This window comes from Branchiostoma floridae, chromosome 13, assembly GCF_000003815.2.
Source record: "Branchiostoma floridae strain S238N-H82 chromosome 13, Bfl_VNyyK, whole genome shotgun sequence".
NCBI classification, from domain to species: domain Eukaryota; kingdom Metazoa; phylum Chordata; class Leptocardii; order Amphioxiformes; family Branchiostomatidae; genus Branchiostoma; species Branchiostoma floridae.
The window spans coordinates 10,634,971-10,653,516 of NC_049991.1; the positions used below are offsets into that span (position 1 = coordinate 10,634,971).

The 18,546-nt window shown below is 39.5% G+C and overlaps 4 protein-coding genes across 8 annotated transcripts in view; 2 read left to right on the forward strand and 2 right to left on the reverse strand.

Moving 5' to 3' along the window:
• The window catches only part of LOC118428804 (phosphoribosyl pyrophosphate synthase-associated protein 2-like), a 9,687-nt gene extending 4,544 nt beyond the window's left edge, over positions 1-5,143 (reverse strand). For 2 of the 5 annotated variants that reach the window (XM_035839017.1, XM_035839016.1), the window contains exons 1-7: positions 4,893-5,143; positions 3,747-3,799; positions 3,468-3,534; positions 2,964-3,136; positions 2,149-2,264; positions 1,855-1,910; positions 1,395-1,534 (exon numbers count right to left, since the gene is read on the reverse strand). In XM_035839017.1, coding sequence (XP_035694910.1) covers positions 1,395-1,534; positions 1,855-1,910; positions 2,149-2,264; positions 2,964-3,136; positions 3,468-3,534; positions 3,747-3,799; positions 4,893-4,993 — 706 coding nt within the window. In that variant the 5' untranslated portion in view covers positions 4,994-5,143. Of the gene's footprint in view, positions 1-593; positions 627-1,394; positions 1,535-1,854; positions 1,911-2,148; positions 2,265-2,963; positions 3,137-3,467; positions 3,535-3,746; positions 3,800-4,892 lie in introns of all 5 variants that reach the window. The other 3 variants (XM_035839015.1, XM_035839018.1, XM_035839019.1) reach the window with 3 other exon arrangements.
• An 86-nt stretch (positions 5,144-5,229) lies between these two features.
• Positions 5,230-10,233, forward strand: LOC118428807 (endonuclease III-like protein 1). Its single transcript, XM_035839021.1, is given in 7 exon segments — positions 5,230-5,816; positions 7,029-7,199; positions 8,051-8,084; positions 8,087-8,132; positions 8,134-8,194; positions 8,446-8,564; positions 9,791-10,233. Coding segments are annotated over 7 exon segments (1,026 nt in total). The 5' UTR covers positions 5,230-5,381; the 3' UTR covers positions 9,951-10,233.
• A 2,636-nt stretch (positions 10,234-12,869) lies between these two features.
• On the forward strand, positions 12,870-15,234 carry LOC118428809 (aspartate beta-hydroxylase domain-containing protein 2-like). The gene is made up of 2 exons (XM_035839024.1): positions 12,870-13,890; positions 14,150-15,234. Exons 1-2 carry the CDS (start codon positions 13,183-13,185, stop codon positions 14,360-14,362), a joined length of 921 nt encoding a protein of 306 aa, XP_035694917.1. The 5' UTR covers positions 12,870-13,182; the 3' UTR covers positions 14,363-15,234.
• Positions 15,235-15,271: 37 nt separating this feature from the next.
• On the reverse strand, positions 15,272-18,517 carry LOC118428808 (coiled-coil domain-containing protein 92-like). Its single transcript, XM_035839022.1, has 2 exons — positions 18,343-18,517; positions 15,272-18,069 (listed from the first exon to the last, which is right to left on the reverse strand). The coding sequence occupies exon 2, from the start codon at positions 17,926-17,928 to the stop codon at positions 16,945-16,947; it is 984 nt and encodes a 327-aa protein (XP_035694915.1). The 5' UTR covers positions 17,929-18,069; positions 18,343-18,517; the 3' UTR covers positions 15,272-16,944.
• Positions 18,518-18,546: the final 29 nt, after the last annotated feature.

Below are 18,546 nucleotides of genomic sequence, written 5' to 3' on the forward strand. Positions count from 1 at the left end.
GGGGAATGTCTTGCATCTTCTTGTGTCTCAGACCTGAAAGGAAATCTCTGGCAGAATCCACAGCAGTTGCTGAAAAACCCTGAAGTTAGCAGATCTTTTCAGTTAAGTGATGATCTATAGACAAACATTCCCATTTGTACAATACTAGGAACAGTCTTCCATACACTACCTACTGCTACTACTATGGCACTACTGGCGCTACTAGAACAAGTATTACACACAAAATGTAAGGCATGCAGCTATTGCTACAAATTGACACAAAAATACATTCTACATAATGTTGAAAGGAATGTTAATGTCAGAGCAAACTGTTAGGCTACAAACATGCGGTCTGTATGGCAAAAGGACAATACCAAAATTATGGAAAAACTATACCTCTTCAAACAAATGTTGTACTGGCTACTTCTACAACTGCCTATGTCAAAAATCCTCTACATTAAATTCTTACACTATCTATAAATTGTGCTGAAGGGTTTTGGTAGTAGGAATGACAGTTATCTGTCCTTCTGTGAGACAATCTGCTGGGAATGCCAGGAGGTGGAAAAAAAACATGCAGGAGAATTTATCTAAGGCTGCTGCAGAGGAAACCTCACCGTCCCGAGCGCAAGGACTACTTCCTGGGGAGTCTGTAGGACAAATGACAGGGACACAGCATGGGCCATTACATCATGGTGGAACTTTAACTACATACTACTCATGGGGGTGGGAGGGCATGGCAGAAAAATGTCTGATCTAGTTATCATCTACAGCTGGGCCGTACTTCAGTTTCCCTCTGGCCCTTTACAAAACAACTTTTCACTACAGCAATTTTAGGGTAAGGAATGTTGCTACACTAGGCTAAGCATTTTGATGCGCTTTTATGTCATGTGCAAACCTCATGTGCAAACCTTCAAGGCAATTTTCATTTCATTTGTAAAGAATGAGAACTAGATCACACACTTTGTGTTAGACTGTTAACCTTACTGCTACTGTATGAGACAAAAATGATTTGTCATTGATGATGTTACAATGTTAGATTATACTGAAGATGGGCAGGCCATGATGCAGCTGTTTGATCAGTATTAAGCTTCAATCATGTTGCATTTTGCTTCAGTGTCAATCATCTTTTAACTGCTCAGCCCACCATGCAGGGACTATAACTGCTCAAAATGAAATATTGTTAATGTTAGAACTCTGTGTTATCCTTCACCACGCATGAACTGACTAGAAGGTGACACGCAAGGCCAACAAGGCACTGAAAGCACGAGAACACGCCAGCACTACAATCCACACGCGTGCTAAGAGGGTTGGCTGAGTTGGTAGGGCAGTCCATGCTACATGTACATGTATGTACAACTGGAGGGCGCTCCACTGTTAAAAGGCCACACACGAGACGTCCAAGAGGTGTTACTCACTAGGCCATTCTAACCCAGTATTCTGAGCGACGACCGGCGGAGGCGAGTGGCGCCCATCGATCGCATCAGACTCTGCCTCTTTGGTTTCGCCGTGGATGACCGCCAGCCCCAGCCGCAGCCTCTCGGCAAGCGACTGTGCTCTGAAACATATTGCTATGTGACGACAAGCAAACCAACAAGAAATACTGGCAACAAAAAACTCTTGTCATCATCCTGATGATTTAGACTGTAAGTTGGAATAGATTTGCTTTCTTTCATATTAATCTTAACATCACAAGAATTTAATCATAGTATCACATAAAAACTGACACTGCAGGACAACAAAAACTCTACCAATGTCTGGAATAATGGGAACAATACCAACATGTAAATATCAATTAAACATTATACCATTAAGACACAAACTAAAGATCGATGTAATCAATTATCAGATTTGTAAACAGACAAAACCCAACCCTACCTTCTTGCAGATCCTGGGTTCTTAGCAACTATCACTGCATTTCTATAATCTGGGATCTGAAAGTACATTGCATAAAACATGTCAACTTTGCCAAAAAAGGAAAACTGCCAAATGTGAAAGACGTCACATTTCTGTCTTTGCTGTAATTTCAAACCTACAGCTTTCCCTAGACTGTCAACTTGGCATAAAAAGGAAAACTGGTGTGAAAGACATCACATTTCTGTCTTTGCTGTAATTTCAATCCTAAAGCTTTCCCTAGACTGGTTAGCTGCCTCCAAATGAAGCTGCACCTACCTGCTCCTGTATGTACTGCAAGAGGAAAGGGGATGCTCTCAAGTTGTCCACAGGGACATCAAAGAAACCCTGGATTTCCTTGGCATGGAGGTCCATTGTGATTAGGTGTGTCATGCCTGAAAAAATACCAACACAAGAGATACTTATCAATTATAACATTATTTAAAAAAACACAGATAATTCGACTGATTCAAATTGAGTAAAGTGTATGAGACCATACCCTATGCATATCAATGAGGCCATTGAAATTAACAGCTGCCTCTACCTGCCATGAAACCAATAATATTCATCACTCTGGTGTTGTGAGCTAAGCTCTGATGGGACAAGAACTAAAAATCAATAAAACCAGTGATGTACAGTTTATTGATGGAGCTATACTTTTCTTCATTGAAAACTAAAAAAAATACAACAATGCCTTCTCTGATGCCAAGTCAATTATACAAGCAAGTTTCTAAAACACATTAATGTGCATAATGTGTCTCCCCAACACCACTCTCGGGATCTTTTTATGGTATGAATAACACGGAATTTTCAGTGCAGCTGACACAATTGCCATTTATGTGTGCCAACAATAACAACTAGGATTCTTCCATATCAACCTTAAAAAGGAGCCCGCAATTATGGTACCTCCAGTACACACAATCTCACAAACTCTCACCAAATGTACAATGTTTTTTTTAAGTGATTGGTAATCAGTATTGATCCTGAAGAAGGCGACAGTGGTGGTTGAAAATTTGATCCGTGTCTACCTTTGTGTTGGAAGAAAGTTTAGCTCTGTGATATGTAAAATGTTTCTCTCTTCATGATTTACTCACCTGCTTTACACAAGAGACTGGCAAGTAGTTTGGCAGGGATGGATCCTCTTTTTCTCATCTTACTCTGTTTGCTGTACGGCAGGTACGGGATAACAGCTACGATACTCTCTGCACAGGACGTCTTACATGCATACATCATAATCAACAGCTCCATAATACTGGTGTTAACCTCCCTGGAAGTGGACAAAAATTCACATCAGTTCTAATGTAACTCTGTATACAGTCAAAACTGCAAAAGAAGGGACAGATAAACTCTGGTCTATGTGGACACTATGCACAGAATTCTTAATACATGTCAATGCAAAAAAATCTTTTCACATTAGCCAGGTGGCCTGTATGTAAATGTGGACACTTGTACAAGTTTGTGTAAATTTTTTGTGCTTTTCTAAGATAAAACTACACTGACATCAATGTGTGCATCTTCCAAACTTGGCTTCACATAGAATCATAAATTGGCTTCGAGTTCCAATAATTGATCAATAGCCCATGTGTATTCATACTTACTTGCTTCCAGTCTGAATGATGAAGACATCTTGCCCTCTGACTGAACAATCTATATCTACTTTTGTTTCTGCAAGGGAAAAACATCATTACCAAATCTCCTTTAAAAAGTAGTACACAACTGGATGACATCATTCACAAACCTCCAATATTTCAATACCAATTCTAGCAAAATATTGGGACGATAATAATCATACTTTTGTAGTTCAGTCACGGTCAAACATTGTGCAGTAAATAAATAAATGTGCCAATAGAGTGATAAAACTCATTAAAGTTTCTTACCTGCATTCTCGTCATTTCTCACCGAACAGGGTGCAAGCTCCAATCCAAGACGGCTGAAAGATAAAGATAAACCACTACTTACTAGTCGTTCACATGTGAAGGTCCTTAGTCCTAACCTCTAAAATCATTGACTAGTACTAGTAGCAGTAGTAGGCCATTGGAACTGATCATTTAATAAGGTCTGCGCACATAATCACGTAAGGCCAACTGATTTACTCAAGTGGAACCAGGAAAACTGAGTCTGGCACAAGAGAAAGACTGGTGGACATTGTGACTTATGACAGGTGTGACAGCTGATAATTACCATGATCATTTTCAACATTTCAAGCATGCTGCCATGTCAATCAATAAATTCAAAAGTGAGTCAAGGCATAATAACAATACATTTGACTTTGACTTTACAATACACTTGAAAATACAAACTCATTTTGTACTCTGTGCCAAAGTTAAATAGCCAGTTTACTTCATTCCTGTGCATTATGTCAATCTCTAAGCTGATGCCGGCAAAGTTACTACAGTTTTTGCTAATGACATAATTTCTCCCAACAGCTTTTCTTTTTTTTTTTGCTCTCTAAAAGTCCAAACTTTGTTCTTTCTCATTTGCATCTAATGAATGGCTTGTTGACACAGCAGTTTTAGAAAGGCAAATATATTTGGTTTATATTTATCCTGCTTATCGGCTTCTGGTCACAAATAGTTTGTGATTTTTCGACTACCAAAAACTGGTGACCCAAATAAGACAAGGTATGCTATAAACTGATATGTGAGACCTATTGACCAGATGTGTTCATATACGTGTGTTTCATAATTTACAAGTACAACATGTTACCAAAGCTACAAAATTACAAACCATAATATTTTTATGAACCTCCCTAAAATACTTTGTAACAGACAAGGTCGAGCTAACGGTTACTTCTGCGCAACCATCACAGTCAGAGAGTCAGGTTTCAAGCCTCATGGTATCGTGAGATCATAATTTTTGGGGCAGCACTAAACAGATGGGCATCGTATCATAAATGGAGCCACATACAGAAGAGTCATAGGACTGTTATGCAAATTATTTCAAGTCTGCAGATATAATAATTAGTTTTGCAGCAATACAGAAAATAATTCATGAGATGATGCGCAACACAATTCCACACCTACCTCGCCACAAGTCTCGCCAAGTCGGGGTGGGAATTCCCCGTAAATAAAAGTAACCCGGTCTTCGATGCAATGTTCATTGCGTGAGATGGGTTCCTGGGCATCCCAGGTGCCCAGGCACAACTAGAAAGAAAATGGGAATTGAACAGAAACGAAAGAAAGAAGGAAAGAGGAGGGAAAATTGACGCAGCACGTTATGGCGCGAACTCCCTTGACCATCTACCCTGTGAAGTGCTGGTTGTGTAATATTTCCCCCATGAAGCAATGCGGTAAACAGCTTGAGAAACTACTGCGTGTTGCATTGTGGGTACAGAGTAATATTTATTCATCTCTGATAAAGGTAAAGCATGTGACCAATCACGACAGACTGATCAGAAAAAGGAGGGAAAGTGATCAAAACAACCCCCCTGTTCATTTAGGATCCTTGTCTACCCTCCGTTGTTTACCAGTCCTGCGGAGCTGTACGCGTCTGCAGGCTATGCCTGCCCCACGATGAGTACATCGGCGTACTTCAGGCCGGTAACACGCAGCCAGGCCGCCCAGAGTGGCAGCAAATTCGCCGATCTGAAGGCTAGAGCCCAGGCTTTGCAGACCACGAGGTCAAGAGGGGGAAAATCAACACCCACTGCCCAGGGAGGACCCTCCTCCTCTGCCGACCCTACCGGGCCATCCCAGAAGAAGACAGCTCAGAAGAGAGTTAAACGTGAACACACTAAAATAGAGTATGAAGCCGAGGCAGAAGGGGATGCAAAAGGCTCTAGCAGTTCTGCCAAGCCAAGAACCACACACAGCATCAAGAAGGAGAGGTGGGAGCCAGAGAGATGGAGGGAACAGCTGGAGAACATCAAGAGGATGAGGGCAGCCAGAGATGCACCTGTAGACTCCATGGGGTGTCAGACCTGCCCCGATAAAAATGCTGCACCTGAGGTTGGTGGTGATTCAAATAAACAAAAATCATGTTTTGTTTTATCACAGCTGTAATGTTTAGCTGTTAGGCATGTTTTTTTTTTGTGTTTTTTTTTGGCAATGCATGATAGTTGTTGCATGACAAAAGGCAATATCATGAATTTACAGGGCATTGAGTATGTTGTGTCAAGTTGAACGTTTCCTTTCAACTGTAATACTGGGAAAATTCTAACACTATCTCAAGACCTCAGTTAATCTTAATGTTCATACATTATATGCTGTGTCTAGCAGTCATCTCATACTCAGAAAACATTTTCAACCTCCTGTCTAACTGAATTGGATTCAGTGATGCATATTTGTTTGAGTAGCTCTTTTTTTTTTCAAGTATCCATCAAGAGATTTACCACAAAAAAGAAAAAGGAAATGCTTTTAATATAGTTTTATTGGAGTGCCACGCCCCCTTTTAGATGCATGCATTTCTCAGAATTTCTGGTCAATATTTATTTATTTATCAATCGTTCGCATGCATCATTAGAATTTCTGGTGCATTGGTTCAAAAGATAGCAAAGGGAAAGTCATGTGATGGTCATTGATGTCTAGTAAAGAAATTTGCAAGTAAGCCCCATGACATCCTTGTGACTAAAGAGGTCTTTGATTTGCAGGAATCGTTAGCCCCAAATCTTGTAGGGATGTTTGCATAATCATGGCTCATTATCCATGTTGTTGGAAGATACCAGGACTCAACAAGTGATGTGGATTTGTACCAAGAAAGTCTGTAAATTTTCTAAGCATGACGCCAAATAATAGTTAGTTAGTTACTCAAGCAACTGGATATGATTTGGAAATGGTCAGTCAAATTGCATAACTATCATTTGGTGTTTATTATTACGTTGCATATATAACAACTGGCTTCATCTTTTCACTCACTAACCACGGTCAGCAAGCAAAGAGATTGAGCCTTCGAGTACTACAGAGGATGGGAGCCGGGCAACATACTTGTATTACCTGAATGTCCAACCATCATTGATATATCTATGAAGTATAGGCACTTAATTCATACTGAGCAATAATGAATTATGCCTTTGGTGTCATTGCTTAAAGCACTTGCTTGCGATCTTTTTTGCTTAAAGGTTACTTCTTATTAAATAGAGTGAGGGAAGACAATATATCCTTAATGATTTCTGTATAGTATGTATTACTTCTCAATCTCCTAACTGTCATCCTGTCCACCAGGTGAAGAGGTACCATGCGCTCATATCCCTCATGCTGTCCAGCCAGACTAAAGACCAGATGACATCAGCAGCCATGAAGCGACTGATAGACCATGGTCTGACTGTGGACAACATCCTGAAGACCAGCGACCAGAAACTCGGGGAGCTGATATATCCTGTGGGCTTTTGGAAGGTATTCAAATTGTTTTCATCATCTCTGCCCTAAAAGTAGAATGGAACTAGAAAGGCAACATTTTCCCCAAAATGCAGAATGGTTCCCCATAGCTTTTTGTCAAGCTACTCTTAGTCGTACACAATATTTTACCATTGTGTCCGAGAGAAAAAATAACCTACATCGTACATCTACTTGTTTTTTTTTGACCAGGTCATTAACATAATCATACAATACCATTAGGCTCGCCCTATAGTATTATGCACGACTCGGAGAGAAAAAAATTGAAAATAGAAAATTGCTCATACTTACAATTAACTTCTTATATCCAGCCTAAGCTCTGATTGGCTAAGGACTAAAAAAGAAAAAGAACACGCCGGCAACAGTATGTATTCCCCTACTATGGAAACATATAACAAGCGTTTGACAGATTCCCTTTGTACCAGAAATGCAGACAGCTTTGATATTCCCACCGCCTAAACTCCATGAACATGAAATTTAGAGGGCAAAGATAAAGATAAACTGGTTGTTCATCCATGGTCCATTTGCCACATTGGTCACAAATGTCTGCCATAGCACGCCAAATGTTAGGATGGTGGCACTGGCATATACTGAGCCAGTTGATTTAAGGCACATAATTGGTTGACTGGTGGGTTAATTAAGTGCAAGCATACTGGTACTGGAGACTTTATTCTGCATGTGTACTGAACTTCATGTTGGTTATAATGAGCACTTTCAACCAGACAATTAGTCATGACTGATTAACCAATTTAGACGTGACCTGCTTTTGTATGAGATTAGCTATTACAGTAGAGCTGAGAGGAGGCTGTGTTGATGTTTTAACATTGGTCTGTCCTTGTTTCTGCTTTCAGACCAAGGTCAAGTATATCAAAAACACCACCCAGATGGGAAGGACCAGTACGGTGGAGACATCCCTGCAACAGTAGCAGAGATGTCAAGTGCCGGGTGTTGGCCCTAAAATGGCCTATCTGACAATGGATGTAGGATGGGGAAAGGTAAACAAACAACAGACATTTTGTTTCAAATATTATATCTCCATCTTTGTAGTTCAATGATGCGCTGTCTTGAGTCTCGAAATGAAAGCTCAAGGAATATGTGTTTTAGGCTGTTAACTCACCATAAATGATTATAAATTATTGTTAACACATATTTAAATTCAGAAGAACTCTGTACTGTCTCAGTGCCTAGATTAGAGATAAGAGAAGATAATTTTTTTTTATTTCTTGGTTTGTTTTTTCAATGGCAGGTTGAAGGGATCTGTGTGGACACACATGTACATCGGATCTCCAACAGACTTGGGTGGCTGAAGAAGCCTACCAAAGTGCCAGAAGATACAAGAATGGCACTTGAGGAATGGTTACCTAGGTTTGTAGAATACATTTCAGAATAGCATTAGATATACAAACAGAGAAAACTAGAATTTCTTTTTTTTTTTCATCTTGTGTGGAATGAATGATCATCAAGCAATATAGAGGTTAGGCTTGGGCTTATTTTGGATGTCTTCTTTTAGCTATTTTTTTTACAAGGCTTTCTCTTTTCTGAAATGTTATTTTTTGTAGCAAATCTGACAAACTAGAAAGCCCAGTAAAATATCTAAAAAGACATCCAAAATAAGCCAAACCCTAACGTCTGCTTAGAGAATAATCAATCATGTCTATTAAGTAATTTCCCTTTACATACAGTGTACATGTTGCACAATAGTCTTGGTCTTATTAAAAGAGTTGCAATTAAGAAATTATATACTTGTTCCAGTATTCTGTTCCATATAGTTTTAGCATTCACCTAAATATTTCTGAGCCCCAAAGCCGTAATGTTGCATAAGTGCAAGTAGCATGCATGCAACAGCTACACTGTTGGTATCATGTCCACTTTGCTATGAAGTACCTTTAGATTGTTATCTCTGTTCATGGTGTGTCACTTTGTAACATGCTGTTACATTTAGGTAGTGATTTAAAGTGGTCAGACTTTGGTGTTACATGCTTCTCTGTGTTTTCCATTGACTTACCAAAATATACTTTTACTGTTGTTTTGCTAAGCCTTAATGTGTGTTTTCAAACCCACTGTACCATCTCTGCAGACTGGTAGTGCATTTGAAAACCATGACAAAACAATATCATGTGTTGAGAAACAAGCCATTCATTTGATTGATCATAATGACAAGCTATTTTCAGCCTTTCCAGGTGAGATCCATTCAATGAGACCACCTAACCACTTTGTGTAAATAATCTATTGAAGGCATTGTTAAGTGGCGTTGCTTGGAATTCAATGGATACAAATGCGTGCATCACCAGTTTATACACTGCCAGAACAAAGCTTGGAAAGTCCTTTGTTCTTAACTTTAGAAGACTCCTTTGCTGTTCATCCCAGCATTCTTTGTGTATAAGGAATAAATTGAATAAAACTAAGTTGCTGGAGTTACTAGTATTAATTAATTTTTTGTCGAGGGTGTTAAAGGAACCCGAGTGGGTGTGCAACCCTATTTCCCCATAGTATGCCTCGTCCCATGTTCTAACTGTATCTGTATCTATATAGCCGGTATAACCGCTGTTCGGTGTAACACACCAGCTAACTATTACTATACTCCTTCACAGGGAACACTGGAGTGAGCTGAACTGGTTGCTGGTTGGTTTCGGGCAGCAGACATGCCTGCCTGTCGGTGCAAAGTGCAGTGGATGCCTGAACAAGGAGATCTGTCCCTTTGGAAAGTCTCAGCTCAGATATTCCAAAAACAAGAAGTCACCAAAAAAGTGACTGGTAGAGAAACAACCACAAAAGGCAATAGCATTCAAGTTCCAGTAACCTGTATCAGCTTGCAGCATTCTCATAGATTGCTTTGGACATGCATTATCATATCATTTACGGTTACTATGTTTTGATTTTGAGAACAATCTCTACAGGAGGTACCTATTATGGTATGTACTATATTAATATTGAGATGGATAGTGTTTGCATGTCCAAATATAAAATCTAACTATTCAGACACCATTTGGATCTCTTCTAGCAAACCAGAAGCATCTGCTCATCCCTTAGAAGCCATAGAGTCCATTCCAAGACACCATGAGGGTTTTTAGGCGATATTTATAATTAGTCTGAATTATTTTGAATAAAAGAATATCTGAGCCACAATAATTAAATTATTTTCAAAAAATTGACTAAGAAAATACTCATTTATTTGAATTTCTTTGAATATTTTAGAAACATTTTGAAAGTAACTATACAAAAATATCTTTATTTAGAATAATTGTGTAACCTCTCTGTGATTATTTCACATTTAGGCCACACCAATTTAATTTCTTGGTTCACGGATTTTTTCATAAAAAATATGGAGCGAGAGGGCGAAATAAAAATAAAAATAAAACTTGGTTGGGGTAAAGGTAACGGCTAATCCAAAACACAAAGAAAAAAGTTTTCAGCTTGAAAAAAGTACAAAAACACTATTATTGTACAGTAACCGCACCTGAACCCACACTTTAAGGAGCTTATAATGTAAAGGTCAATTTGCTACACCAGAAAGTTGGTCAATGGTTTCATTAATGGTGAAAATTTGCTGAGTGGTAATTTTTATTTTTATTTTTTTTTCCAAAAAATAGGAGCGAGCGAATCCGTGAACCAAGAAATTAAATTGGTGTGGCCTTACAAAGATTTACAAAAAATGGTAAACCTTGCCAAATGGTAAAATTAGTTTATTGCCCCCATAAAAGTAAGCCCTATTGTTGCATCTGTATATTTTTAGATTTCACTGCTGGGCACTGGTGGATCCTTTGTGGTGGGCCATTGTTGCATGGCACCCAACCATACTTTGCAAGGATGTGTGAATTGCTATCTTCCCAGCCCACCGAACCATTTACAAAAAATGGTAGAAAATGGTAAATAATGGTAGAATGCTGTTATCATTATTTAGAAACCATTAGAAGTATCCAATTCCACACCATGAATATTTCCAAAGTTTTACAGGACCAGGGAAATATTTATAAAGTTGAAACAGTGTTAAAAATATTTCTGAAGTATCAAATGTCCTAGATATATAATTACAAAGCTTTAAAATCAATTCTAAACAATGGCAACAAACATCTGCATGGTGTCTTGGAATGGACTCTATGGTCTAACATTAACAATTAGAATTGTTTATGTTAGAAAACCCGTTTGTCCCGTGATGACTCAAAATACCAATAATCAGACCGTTAAGTTACTGTAAGTTTCATAACAAGCAATGACACCCTGAATTGATGTTTGTGCAATAACATCATCATTGCTTACACTGTTGTCATGACAATACATTGATTGTATGTTTCTCATTGTTTGTGCAACTATTCTTGAATTTTCTAAAAACTCGCTGAAATGCAATACTGACAGCAATGGAAGATTGTGAAAAGTGAAAAGTGGCAATAGCATACATGGTATGTCTGAGTACTACTACATTGTACTGTAGTTGCTGTTTTGCATGTACTTTAATGTAGTGTATTGACTCGAGAGGTAATTATGAAGTTCAAAGCAAGAGCTGTGAGAGCAAGCCTGATAAAAAAAAGCTTTTTTCACACCTCATTTGGTGTTGATGGCTGATGTTAACAGCACAGTATGTACGTATGTAACATTACACTAGAGGTATGATTTTTAGCCTTTACATACATGATGACATTTATAATAAGTTGTTAGTTGTGCAGCCAAACAGTACAATCATAGGTTTGTAGTGGTGTTTAGCAATGATTCGATTAATGAAGATTCTGTTCCGTTACTGTTTTAAGTTAAGACAAAATTTTATTTCCTGGAGTACTCTTGTATAGATGTTTATGTATGTATCTTCTTTGTTGGATCATCATATTCCATGTTATTTTGTAGATAATCATGGCTATAGGTGTATGATCATGACTAGTGGTGTACATGAAATAGTGCCATACATGGATTATGTAGTCAGTGTGCAGTGCTCATAGTGTATTGGTGCTATTATTAGTCCAACACGTGTACAGCTCTCACGGCAGCTACTCCCTTATGTACAGTGTATAGACTTTATTACACTTATCTCACTTTCGTCATATGTTATAGTCATCATTTCTATTTATGATTACTGAAGTCAAGGTTCTCATTGACGTATGGTGGACAAGCATCAATTACACATTACACATAGTTCATTTCATTTTTGGCATTGCTAACATTACATATACTATACTAACATGAATTCTTTATTACGCAGTCACAAGGGATTGCCACTGATGATGATGACATATACTAGTGCACACACTGAAGGCAGGGCAGGGATAACAGAACATGGTCATTGATTCATATGTAGTTGCACAGGTCTGTTTGATCCTTGACTTGCAGGTCATGCAATTTCCACTAGTGGGCACTTTTAACCAATAATTTGAAAAGAATCTACATAATCTAACAACAAATTTGCAAGTCACGTCTTATGAAGAATTTCTAGCTTCAGAGACAAAATTCAACAGACTATTCTTAGCAAGGACTTGTCCTTGTTATATAACCAAGGAGCTCTTACCACTGACACCCACAAGTGACAGACAAATATTAATTCCAACTTACAGTTACACTTCCCTAGATGGACAGAAAACTGGTTTGCATTTGATAAGTTGTGACTGAAGATGCCTGTAATATTGCACATTATATCTTCATTTTATTAGAATTGTAAAATAAGATTTAAAAGCCAGGTGCTATCCAAATATGTCATTAGCACTGACCACCCCTATGTTAAAATGGAACAGTCCACAGTAAACAAAGATGGCTGCCTAAGTTTATTTTTCCATGAGGACTCCAGAACCAAGACTTAGTTTTCAGTGGACTTGATACCTATACTAACCATTTAGATGTGGCATCTTCATCAGGGAACTTTTGGAGAAAATGCTGAGTTGGTATAACCAAGGAGGTTTATAAAGTATGACTATGAAAAAAGAGAATGATTATGATTTGTAAGGGGGAGGGGCAAATTGCAAATTATTTGTCTTGAGAATGTAAAACCAATTTGAATTCCACTATGATTGATCCAAGCACATACAGCATTGCCTACTATTTTGCAACATTTGTTGCAATTTGTATTGCAACTTGGTGGTATTGCAGTAACATACAACGACACAGGACTGCAATGCAGAATTCCTCGGGGGAAGGAGCCTATTCCAAGTGTACTTCACCTGGGTGCCTCCGCTGTCGCAGTAACAGCAAAGCTAGGGGACTGATGCTGCAGAAGTTAGTGAGACACTTCCATGACAACAACCTTCCCATTGGTGCAGTACAGAGGGTCATCAAGGCACTACAACAGAAGGACGATGACTTGGAAAGAGAGGGACATGCCATGCAGCAACCTACAGTCCTGTACTTGCAAGACCTGGACACAAAACTAGTGTGGACTGACAGTATCATGTTGGAACATGATGTGAAAACACTGGAGAAAAATGCAGAAATTTTACAGTCGGAATTTTCTGCGATCATCAGAGAAAATGGATGGAAAATTAACAACACCCCAACAGGCCAATGGAAGGCACTGTACCTCATCAATCAAGGGGTTCGAGTCCCAGAGACTTGCCAGAAATGTCCGAAGACGGCAAAGATTTTAGGGAAGCTGAAGTTTCTGATGAATGACAGTGGTTTTGGAAATGCCTGCTTTTCTGTGGTTGATCCTGGGACTCATATCACAGGGCATTATGGGCCATGCAACATACGAGTTAGGTGTCATCTAGGCTTACAGGTAATATGCACCTGCATTTCATTTCATTTCAATCAAGCTAATTTTAATTTTTTATAGTTAAAGGCCATATACATATATACCTCACATTGTACAAATCAATCTTCTCTCTTTTGGGTAGACTATGAGTCGTAAATGCAGATTCTTTATATTTTAAGCTTCAAGATCAGGAACTAGTTGGTTCCAAAATGAATCCAAAACAAGCTGAATGATGATGTTATCATTATGACCTGATGATGATGCTGTTATCTTCCCCCCACAGGTACCAGAAGAATGTTCTATCACAGTTGGAGGGCGGAGACTGACGTGGACGGAGGGCAGGTGTCTACTCTTTGATGACTCCTTCTTCCATGAGGTGCATCACCATGGCAACCAAAAGGACCCACCCAGAGTAGTTTTCATGGTGGACTTTTGGCACCCTCAGGTGACCAACCTGGAGAGGAAAGCACTCAACTTTCTGTACCCTCCTCAATGAAGTCTGAGAACAAGAGATTGTGGCAAAATCTGTTGTACTTTTCACTGTACCACTACCAGCATTGTCTGCTATACAGTGAAGGAGCATATTCCCTAGTTGTACAATACATGATATCTACAGTCATGTACATGCATGATGGTTGCCAATGTGATGTATTCAGTTCATGTATTTTGGTTGTTTTTTTAGATACTCAAACCTTGTTACCTGATGTAGAAGCAGAAAAGAAGTAAAATGTAACTTTTAAACTGTGCTAGGTTTCTGTCAGGAGATACACGTACTAAAAATCAAAACCTTCCAAACTCTTTGTTACTAGCAGTCTTATTGTCATGACTTATGCATTATGTTCATTTGTCTAAAAATCATGTGCCATTGTTTAGTGGAATTGAAACTGGTTTGCTTCATAAACTGAACATTCAGATATGTCATATGTTAACAAAGTGTGCTTCCTTATGTACGTTGGTTAGATATTTTTGTCATAATAGATATTGGTTATTCAACTCGTTTTGTGTCTTCTCAGTTGCATATGTAGGATTTGTGTAGGTAAGGAAATTCTGGGGAAAATTTATCTAAAATAAATGAAGTCTATATTGTGTGAGAAAGACAACACCTGTTGCCACTTTGGTTCCAACATCTTCCACACCACATAATATGGCATAGTAATCATACATGATTGCTTGGACAAGTAGTTGGATGAATGGATTTTTAAATGAAGCCAAATACACAGCCTTATCAGTGTGATGCCCACTTTTAGATTCCTGCAAACCTTTCTTAGCTACAGTTTTGTTGCTTGGTAACTGGAGCTGTGTTCATCAATTATTTAAATGAAAATTATGCTTGCATAAAGGCCACTCTGGCATCAAAGTATACCAGTTGTAACAAGAATACAAAGAACAAAGTGAAGCCCTTACATTGTTTGCTAGCATTTTTTAATGCCATACGCTCTTCCTGACTCACACACAGCATTGAGCACACAAAAATGGCTTCAAGTTCACACAGATGACATCCTCAAATGGTATACCATAATACTGAGTTTTGGTCCAAGTGTCAAAATTGGCAAAGCTTCTCAGAAGCTGTGTATTAGGTTAAAGAGTTTGTTGTTTTTGAGCAAAAACATTGAAACGATATGGTCTAGTTGGTACTCACAACAGATACAGTATCATACTACTACTGTAAAAAAATTACAAGATCTGCAACACAAGTGGCTCCATCTAACACAAAGCAGTACCTGTTACAGGCTTATTTGATATGTCTCACCCTCCTTTGGGAATCGCGAGTAGTTGACCCCCTTCAGAGCCAACTTTTGTCTTAGTTACACCTATAGTAACATATCCAGTTCCAGATCTAAGTTACAGTATCCAACAGGACTGAACAAAAGAACCAACACACAATGTGTTTACCTAATGACGTGAGAAGCTGTTTCATGTTTATGGCACAACAATGGTTTAGAAATAGTCAGGCATTATTCAAAAGAGCCTGTCCACAATCAGATACTGTTGTACTTGTAAAATGTATCATACTTTAACAAAAACTATAGAAATTTTACATTTTTTTACATGTACAACATTAATACTAGTTACAAAACTTTAATGGCAAAAAAGCCATGTGATACAGGTACTGTCCCTAAATAGTTAATATGCAGCAGACAGCCTTAGTTTAAAAACACCTGCATTGAAAAAGCAGGATTGGTCCCACAGCAGTACATTACAATCATCAGCAAGTAAACTGCAACACTTGATCTTAAAATATGCAAGGTACAGCTGCTAACACCAGTCTAAAACAGATCTAGGAGGAGGCCACGGCTAGACCTTGACTTGAGTGTATGTTACTGTTAAATACATAATAGATGAGCTTATGCAATTAGAAGACAAAAATGGAATGCCAATTTTAGCCATAACAGCAGGACTACATCAAGCTGTGCCTGTGAGAAACAGTTACCATGGAATCATGATTATCTGCTGTGTTGCCAGGATATCAGCATTTGTGGTGGCAAACATGTTGGCAGAAGCCTGTAGGTCGCTATGTCAACAGTCTTACAATAAAGCCAATTGGTCCATATGGTGTTATGATACCCACTTTCTACATTAAAAATAAATGCCCAACTCCATGCAAAATATATAAACTTCGGGTGCATTATGTACAACAACAGATCATGCATGATAGTGCTGGTTGAAATTACAGATAAGGTTTTCATAGGTAATGGTGACGCTTTCATTTGGTCTTTGTTCTTTAACCACTTGGAGACTTTGGAATGTTACAAGTTCTCAGTGGGCATTGAAATTAAGTAAAATACAATGGGATATGTAAAATAACTTGGATATGTATGTTTCGAATGTCTCTTGCCCAAACTGACAAACGCAGCAGCTGACAGTGAAAACCTCAACATCATGATTCAATCTAACGTTACATGTACGACCTATGTAAAAAAAAATCACTCTATATCTCTGAAGACAAAAACTATGTCTTGTACAGCAAAACATCAAATCACCTTCACATCATTTGATGATCATCTTGGTTTCAACCACACTCTTTTTCATTTCCTGGCATAAAAACTCTTCATGTACATGTACAGGTCTGTAAGAAGTCTAGTCAGATTCTGTGTTCTGAACAGCAGTCAGAGTATTGTCACCAGTGCCTCCCACTTGGTCCACTGCGAGAGTTTCCACTTCCGACCTGTCTGCCTGCTTGGCCAGCCTGAGCTGCCTCCGTAAAAAAGTTCTCCTATTGCTGGCATCTGACTCAGACTCTTCGCTTTCATCCCCGGTGGGAGGCAGGATGGGTGGCAGAACAGCCGGTGCTGGTTTGATGCTGACCTCTCTGTCCCGGGCGACATTCTTACTTTCGAGGAACGGTGCGGGGTCGAGAACTTTGCTGCCACTGGGAGTTCTTGGTCTCATTGGCGGAGTCGGTAGTCGACGACCGGATGCTGTGCGTACATTTGCACTGCTGTCTCTGGAATCAGGGGGGCTTGGGTGGATGGCACGAATGGGTCCTGTGACAGGCATGTTTGTAACACCCCTTCTGTACGTTTTACGAGATGAACCGGACTTTTCTCTGCTACTTGGCGGTGTCGGGCTCATGCCCTCGGGCAGAGCCTCCACACCCTCACGGCTTTTTCTCAAGTTCTTTCCAACTTTCACTTGGTGCAACTGGGTTGTGAGATAAGCTATCGTAGCTGACTTAGAATCTAGTTCATTAGACAACTGTGCCATCTTGGTGCTCTTGAGTTTCAGTTCATCTTTGAATTTCTTCTCTTGTGCCCTCAGCTGTTGTTCCAGCATCTCGATTCTCTTGTCTTTCTTCTCAGCCTGTTCCTGAACATCCTTCCACTCGTCATCCTTTTGTTTGAGTTCCTTCTCCAGCCCCACACTTTTCTTACGAAAGTAGTCCTCATCAGGAGTGGAGGTGGTCTCCATGGCGAGTTGGAACGTCAGCTCCGCACATTTCTTCTGGAGTTTGTGCATCTCCTCATGAAGACCCTTCAGAGTTTTTGCATGGTCCTGCTGCATGAACAGGATGGAGCCCTGCGCGCTCCGCAGCTTATCCTGAAGTTGAGTGAGGGTCGCCATCCTGAAGTGGGACCAACCTGGCTCGACTTAATCCCCCCTGGGGGCTTGAGGAATTAGACACAGGTTTCGCCAAGAATCCTTGCTGAACTTTCTTGATCCAGCAGTATTTCCCAACACAGCACCCTCCTTTCAACAGATCACCTGCAACCAAACACATGGATGTTAGAATTTCATTAATCTTTAGTTTGTGTAATAGTTGAGAGAGAACTCTTACAGCTAGCTGGGAAACTGGGTCGCCACGAAAGTATGCGCTGTTGCCATACTGCACGGAGCAGGCCGCCGGCTGGCAGGTGCACTGGATCACACGTACACGTTCACTTCTCCCTTGGTTACCGGGAAAGTTATCCAATATTTCACCACGGCGAGGATCTCTACTCTTTAAACTACCGACACAGCAGTCCTGAAGTTTCCTACCTTCCGCCGAAGATCGAAAATCCTCGCTCCCCGGCGCTGGTGCATGGTGGCAGGAGTCGATTTGTCGGCACCATTTGTTACTATTTGGTCCCCCCTGTAGCGAAAACAACTCCGACCTAAAATATGCAGCCTCGTTCTGGAGAACAAAGGTTACCAAGGGTCATAGCCTCGTTTTCAACAAGAGTGACGTAATGATCCTGTGGG

Excerpts from the sequence above, each read along its gene's own strand:
- LOC118428809 (XM_035839024.1), top strand. The coding sequence starts at position 13,183 with ATGATTGATCCAAGCACATACAGCATTGCCTACTATTTTGCAACATTT. Across the intron at positions 13,891-14,149 it reads GGTGTCATCTAGGCTTACAG|GTACCAGAAGAATGTTCTAT; the intron begins GTAATATGCACC and ends TTCCCCCCACAG.
- LOC118428808 (XM_035839022.1), bottom strand. The coding sequence starts at position 17,928 with ATGGCGACCCTCACTCAACTTCAGGATAAGCTGCGGAGCGCGCAGGGC.